Raw genomic sequence first — 7,175 nt, 5'->3', positions numbered from 1 at the left:
ATAATGCCATAAAACGCACATTTTCTCCCAATTTGCTGGACGCAGGGCCCGATCTCTGTGGCTGACTGATGCTAAGTGAGAGTCTAGTCAATGTGGGGCTCGCCAGCACCTTGGCAGGCCTGGAGCAACCCACCAGCCTAGGGTTTTATTCAGGGGTCTGGCATGCTGGAGTCGCCCCCTGAGTGGTGCAAGCTTGGCAGTGATAGGAGTTCCCTAACGAGCTGGACAAAATTCTGATGCCTAACGGAGAAACAAGGATTGCAGAGACCCAGTCTATGGTAGTAGGACACGGGCACATCCACATGTAACTGCTAAATTTAGTATTAAGAGTTTGGCCCGGAGAGGTTACTCAGAGCAGGCAGGGGTGATAATCTAGAGTGAATAGTCCTCCATTTGGTTTTTTGTTTTGTTTTTTTTTTGTTTTTTTTTTCGTAAATCATCAGTGCTGGATACTGTGGGGGGAAAGTCTATAATACTGTGTGTAGGTGCATCAAAAGAATAACAACAATGGCTGCTATACTACCATTAAAAGTCTCTAATTAAACCATAAGTTCTAGAGAGGCAGGAGCAGGGCTTACATCCTGGCCCCAGTGTGAACGGGCACTGCCTGCTCTTTGAGGAGCCCGTCCAGCACACCAGCGACAAAACCAAAGGATCCGTTCTCAGAGAGCTCACCAGCTCCTCTCGTTTCCCCCTTTGAAGTTAGGCAGCCGGGGTTGTTTGACTTTAAAACAAACAAATAAATGAATAAAAGGAACAGAATCCTTGAAATCAAATCTCAAGGTCTCTGAAAAGGACCCTGATTAAGTCTGTACTTCCCTCTGTGTCTGAGTAAGACGGTGAGCCACTCTAAGGCAAGCACTAACTCTGTCAGTCTCCAAGTGCCCTTGATTTTGTTACAAAGATTGGAATCACATCTCTAGAAGATGCAAGGTTCCCAGTTCCACTTTCTTTGCTTCTCTGCACAAGTGGTAAAATCACAGACCACCACCGAGGGAGAGGATTTAGTTCCCTGAATGGATGATCCGAGGATGACTTTTACTAACGACCTGTTACAGGATAGGATTTTTGGGCACAAGCTGTAACCATGGGTACACGGGAACCTGTTCTATGCCTTGCAGACTCAGGCTCCCATCTCTCAGGTCTCTACACGGAGCAGGCCGTGCATCACCACAGAACCGGCCGACAGGACAGGCCCTGGGATTTGCTCCGGGAGTCTGATCCTTCTGGTGTGATTCCAGTTATCTTATCTCTCCTACAGAAGGCTCTCTGGGCAAGTCCTCAGTGCCAAACAGGGACTGCTTTCCTCTGAAGGGTGGAGCCCCCCCCCCCCCCCCCCCCCATGCAGGGCTCACAGGCAGTTCTATTTGGAGCTAGCAGGGCTGCATGATGCAAGGAACAGCAAATTCGCAGGTAATTCCCGTGGTGGGAAGGACGAACAAGCGGTGAACCAGGGAACAAACACGCATTTAACCTTAGGCTCCTCATGTCTGCAAGGAAGATCCAATATTTACAAGCAGAACACTAAGTCACACTTTATGCAAAGTCCACTGAGTTCTCTTTTTGTAAAAAGCAGTTAAAGCACTGGGCGACTTGTTTTAAAAAATATAAATCAGCACCTATCAACAGGGTACAACTTACTAAGTCAAGTCCCCTGCGGGGCTCATCTTTTAACACTTTCCTAGTGACGCTCAACTGAAGACCAGTGCTCCAGGGTGAACAGGTGGGACAGGAGGAAGGCAGCCGCAACCCCTGCCAACCCTCGAGCTACGTCCTTGATGGATAGTGGAATCCAACTGATGAACAGCAGATGGCCCCGTTATTATTCTGGGAAAGATTAGTGCTTTCCCCAAAGGAAAGTTAACAACTATTTTAACCACCACAGGATAGCAGGGATAACCATGCCGTGTGATGAGAGAGACTTCTGTTTAGGAGGAAAAGCACCTGTGGAGACTCCGGGATCCGCTAACCTCCCTCTGGGAGAGCCGGCCCTAGGAGCAGTTGGTAAAACCAGCAGGCCTGACTGCTGCCTGGCGTCCTGCAGCCCGCCTGGACTTCTCGTGTCCTCTCTGGTTTTGTACAGAGCTTTGGGACTGGCGGTGGGAGAAACAGAGTCAACGATGGGGGTCAACCTCTGCTCAGGGACCGCACACCCTCAGTGCTGATGCCCAATGGTGTCTGCATTCCATACCTCAGCAGTCAGAACGCAACCCGTGAGCTTGCCCGGCCAGTGGGCTCCGTGAGTGGGGGAGAGGGAAAGGTGGGCTGTCCAAGTAGAGGAACTGACCACCAGAGAAGGGAAAAGAGAGCCTAGAAGTCCTGCGGAAGAGGGGAGTGCACAGGCCCACACAGGCGCCTCGGCGGGGCAGCTACAGAGGGAGAAGCTGTTGAGGTCTGCCCTTCCTCAAGCTCCAGCCGAGAAACCTACAACGTTCCCTTTTAAAGCTATGTTTTTCTAGGGCTGTTTTCATTTCCAGTGGGATTCCAACTGAACAGCAAACTAATTAACCTTGGAATCAGAGCAGATGATTTGGGGGATGGTCTTGGATCACCCAGACCCCAGGGCACATCTGGGAGAAGAGGGGCCACGGAGCACTTGCTAGTTCACACACAGATCCTAAGTCGCCCACGGCTGAGGGTGGCTTTCACAAATGAAAATGTAAAACATGGACAGTGACCCTGCCATAGGGATACTGTATCTAACAAAAGCAACTCCCAAAGGCTTCATTTCCTTGCTCATTTTGGGTGTTTTTTTTAATCATTTAAGGTCAACTTTAACCAAATCACAGATGCCTATATAAGCCTAGCATTCTCTGGCCCAAGCACTAGTGAAGACATTTCCTCCCACACAAATAAAAATTGAAACAAAATTTCAAAGGAAAAAAAAATGAAAATAAAAGAATGTGAAAAGAAATACAAATCAAAGAAATTTATTGGGTGCTGACAAAAATACATAATACAAAAAACAAAACAAAACACAACACAACAGAAACAAAACCAGAAACCCCACCCCAGCGGGCCCACGCGCCTGAGGTACTGACAGCGCGCAGTCCCAGAAGCCCCGCAAAGCATTGCACTTAATTCATGAGGACCTCCATCTGCACCAGCCTTGCATTGGTGTCCCCAGATGTCCGGTAGGGGATCATCCCAGCAAAGGTAATCAGGGCTCGGGCTTGGCTTCGGAGTTGCTGAGAAAAAGGGAAAGAAGAGAAGAAAACCAGTGAGCTTTTGCATCTGGGTACAATACTGGGAACAACCACCGTGTTCTTCCATTTTCTACCCCCTCGTGTCAGGGGGCAGCTTTCTGGTGAGTGGATGAGAGTCTCACCCTCAACTGTCATGTTACCCATAAGGTGCAGACTTAAGCAAAGCTGGTCCACTGAGGCCCCACTTCCAAAACCCTTCTACTAAGCAAAAGACAGACGGGGTTGCCAGACAAACTGCCTCGCCTGACACACGGGACCAGCTTCTGACACAGCCCCATGCTTCAGACGGCCTGCTCTCCTTCTCCGAGCCTCCCGCTCTCTCCTGGCTGGTTTCTGACCACCTGCCTCTGCGGGGGTCTGAGCTTCTCAGACCTCCCCACAAAGTGGGTCCAGTCACATTCTGGCTCTTTTCCTCTCCTGCTTCTTCCCTTTTCTTTCCTCCCACGCCTCCCATTTCTTCTTTCCTGACATAAACGCTGGGCCCTCCATTCCTTGGTAATAATATTTATGAGGTTCCTAGATTGTTCCAGGAGGGAAGAAGATTTAAATTTAGGTAATTCCAGTAACAGGGGAAAAAAAAAAAAAAAAAAAAGACAATCTTCACCCTGATTTCCAGGGGATAAATTACTAAATACAGAATAAAGAAACTTAGAAGAACAGCTTCAGGTTGCCCCGTGTTGAGATGTGCTGGATGCTTATAGGAGCAAGAAAGGAAACTAGATCTGGAGTACAAAGGGAGAGTCTACAAACCTCTTTTAGACCAGTAACAAGACTTTTAAGGATAACTCAGGGGTCACTTACTAGGCTTCCTAAGGACCATTCAAGAAGAAATCTGAAAGCCATGGGCTTTTTACCTGATAGATGAAATAAACTGGCAAGCATACATCCTAGTTAATGTCCAAACCGAAAGAAATTTTTACTTTATGATGAGAGTACCCATTAGATTTTCTTCAAAAGTGCATGGGCTCTCATGCGTCATCTGAAGCTACTGTAAGTGAACTTTAGGAGTGTTCAGGCAGAGGGACTCACCCCCTCAACGGGCAGCTCCGCACTTTACAGCACGAAGCCACTTCTCGGGCAGGGAGCTTTTACACAGAAGTCTCTCTGTGACCCTGCACCCCTAGCTTTCAGAGAAAAGGTGTAGTGGGTGACAGGCAGACAGGAGAATGGCTTTATTCATGGTATGTGAAAACCAAGGGTCTAAAAAAGAAAGCTTGAGACACACAGAACGTGAGTTCAGCTGGTCCTGAAACTATTCCTTCACATGTGGGAAAAGGCCTGCAAGGCCATAGCGGCACTCTCTGTGGGGGCAGCCACCCGCCCCCCCCCCCGCCCTATGAGGAGCCCACAGAGCACCGGAAATGTCCACCACCTCAACACTTGTCTGCCAAGGCCCAGGCACAATGAGCCACTGCTGGCACGTCTCCTGACGTGTATCTTTTATGCGGTCCAGGTTCTAGCCTGCCCAAAGGGTGGATGGCAGACCAGCAGCTGCCTCTGGGGCACCCGGGGATGGGCCTACCACTCAGTGGACCATCCCGAGCACTGCCACCTACGCTGCTGACGGTGAAAATTTCCACCATCACTCACTAGACAGCAATTCTGTCACGACAGTGCCTGTAGGGTCACAGCTGAGAGAGCCCCCCCCCACACCCTTGGAGGCAGAAGACAGGATTTCAAACATTAAGTGGGGAAGTTAAGGGAAAGGTAGTTTTCATGGGGTCAAGCACCTACGCCCTTTTGTCAAATCAACCGGACAACATATGCCGTGCAAGCCCCAGGCTTCCATCCACCTGGACCTGGCTTGAGCCACACGATGCTGGAGGCCCCAAAGGCAGCGGAAGGAGTCCCGGCCGCATGTCAGACGGCTCAGCTTCCAGACACGGCTCCTTCACCATCACCTGAGGGGCCTGCAAAAGCAAACCGCTTCCTGACCCAGGGCCTCAGTTCCCTCAGCTGTAAAGTGGGGATAACAATCACTGCCTCAAGGTACCTCTCTGGGGTCACTGAGAGGTTCAGATGAGGGCAGAATCAAATTCATTGAATCAAATTCATTGCTGACCAGAAGTACTTATGATTCTGATGAAAGTGCTGAGCTGAGGCTCACAAAATAACCTTCCGATTTCAAAATGTGTATGAAATTCCTATGGAATCACCACAAATTAGTATTCTGTTTGATTTTTTAAAAGGTAGTATCTGCAGACTTCACTTTTTTTTAAAACTTGAGAGCAGCGGTGATCCCGTTAATGTTCAATTTCTTCCGAGAGCCTGACACAAGGTTTACTCAGCAGCTAGGCAGTGAGGAAAGAGCATTTGGGGTCAGGAGCGGGGGTCTCATGAGGTGCTGAGGACAGCAGACCAGAAAGGTGGTTCTCAGCGATGGTTCTGGCCAATGCTGGGATCTTACAGAGTCACGGTCCTCGACGACTCGCTGGGGCCTGGATGCCGAGGACGGACTTGTCCCTTTGAGCCTCTTAAACTGTGTGAACAAGATGTTCATGGTGGCGAGAAGCACTTCTGAGAGGTTGTGCCTGATCTGCCCAGAGAAAAACACATGAAGTAAGGAAAAAGCACCGAGCCCTGGGGCCGACAACCAGTGTATGTCCAGGCACATCACGTCCCACAGCTGCCAGGGAGAGAACTACAGGGTCACCAAAAAGCAGCCAATGGCACCGCCATGTCAAGCATGAGAGGAAAGCACAGGCAATGCTGATCAGGTGAGACAGATTATTCTTCTCCTTTCTGTATGCCATTCCTCCTAGGCATAAAGAGGGGCAGCGAGCCAAAAGCATGCTGACCGTATCTGGCCACTATGTAGGCTTGGACTGGCCAGCAGAGTGATTACCGTAAGAAGTCTGGATTTCAATGTCAGTAGGTAGGGATGTGCACACTGGTTCTCCAGGCCCCGCCACTCCCCACTATCTTAGACCTGCCAGACTGTCTCCACTGAACCTGCCCAGCCCTAGCAGAGTCGTTGGGAGCGTCTTCAAGGGCAGACCCTGGTGCACCACTTCATTCCGTAACGCAGTGAACAGTATATCCCGGGAAAGGCAAGAAACAACAACAGGGGAAGTGGCTGGGGTAGAAATGACAGCAGGTAAGAAAGGCAGGTCGGCAAGGGGCAAGACCTTCTAAACTGAGTACCACAGCAGGCAACAGCCCCCCACGTGCGGAAGCTGGCCTTCCCTCTTCCTCTAAAACAGAAACATGTCTTCATAAGAGGTATTTGCTTACTGTGTAATGGTTTTAAATGGAAACAGCTAGTGACATCCCAGGGCCAGGCAGCTGGCCCTGTGTCTGTGGTTCTAGAGAAAAGTTTTTTACATGTGGGAACAACCAGAGAAGTCTTAGGCCAGTCCAGATCAGAGAAGCCAGAATTTCTGGGGTAGGCCTTGGGTATGAAGATTTTTTACAGCCTCTTAGAAATTCCAGTGGGCAGCTCAACTGCGCACCCTTGGGCTAGATGGTGGCAATGTGCTAGAAACTCTGCAGAGAGACAGCGGCTCTGGGGCTCATGGGCTGGCAACTGAGTCCATGGTCACTGTTCTGCTTCTCAAGACAAACAGTTCAGAGAAGCGAAAGAAGGAGGTGCATCATGGTGCATGTTTCATACACCCAATGGAACTACTTAAGGAAGATCAGAGTTAAGCACTAAGATTCCCTCTAGAACAAGTGGACAATACAGATTTAAACCAGACCACACAGGATCAACCAGGAATCTGTGCCCCCAAGAACATGTCTAATCACTAAAGAGACTGTGTTTTCTGAGTCAGGAATTTGGACAATGACCTGATGGGGATATGTGTACTCACAGAAAACCAACCTAGGAATATCTGAAATTGGACTCGCCTTATTAAACTCAGTCTACATGGTTAGTGTACTGGGACTCTCAACATCATCAGCTACACTAAAACAAAAGCTTTCAGCAGAAGTGGGGAAAAAATTCTATAATGCAGGAAGAAAAGGACT

At 49.3% G+C, this 7,175-nt stretch overlaps 1 protein-coding gene across 4 annotated transcripts in view; it reads right to left on the bottom strand.

Moving 5' to 3' along the window:
* Positions 1 to 2,914: 2,914 nt before the first annotated feature.
* Positions 2,915 to 7,175, bottom strand: part of NUP93 (nucleoporin 93) — a 104,024-nt gene continuing 99,763 nt past the window's right edge. For 3 of the 4 annotated variants that reach the window (XM_049622159.1, XM_049622162.1, XM_049622161.1), the window contains 2 exons: positions 5,614 to 5,742; positions 2,915 to 3,188 (listed from right to left, as the gene is read on the bottom strand). In XM_049622159.1, the coding sequence (XP_049478116.1) occupies positions 3,078 to 3,188; positions 5,614 to 5,742 (240 nt within the window). In that variant the 3' untranslated portion in view covers positions 2,915 to 3,077. The remainder of the gene's footprint in view (positions 3,189 to 5,613; positions 5,743 to 7,175) is intronic. The other variant, XM_049622160.1, reaches the window with a different exon arrangement.

The sequence above is a fragment of the Panthera uncia genome, assembly GCF_023721935.1.
Source record: "Panthera uncia isolate 11264 chromosome E2 unlocalized genomic scaffold, Puncia_PCG_1.0 HiC_scaffold_19, whole genome shotgun sequence".
Taxonomy (NCBI): domain Eukaryota; kingdom Metazoa; phylum Chordata; class Mammalia; order Carnivora; family Felidae; genus Panthera; species Panthera uncia.
The sequence above is the reverse complement of the archived record's forward strand: the minus strand, read 5'-3'. Positions and strand labels throughout refer to the sequence as shown.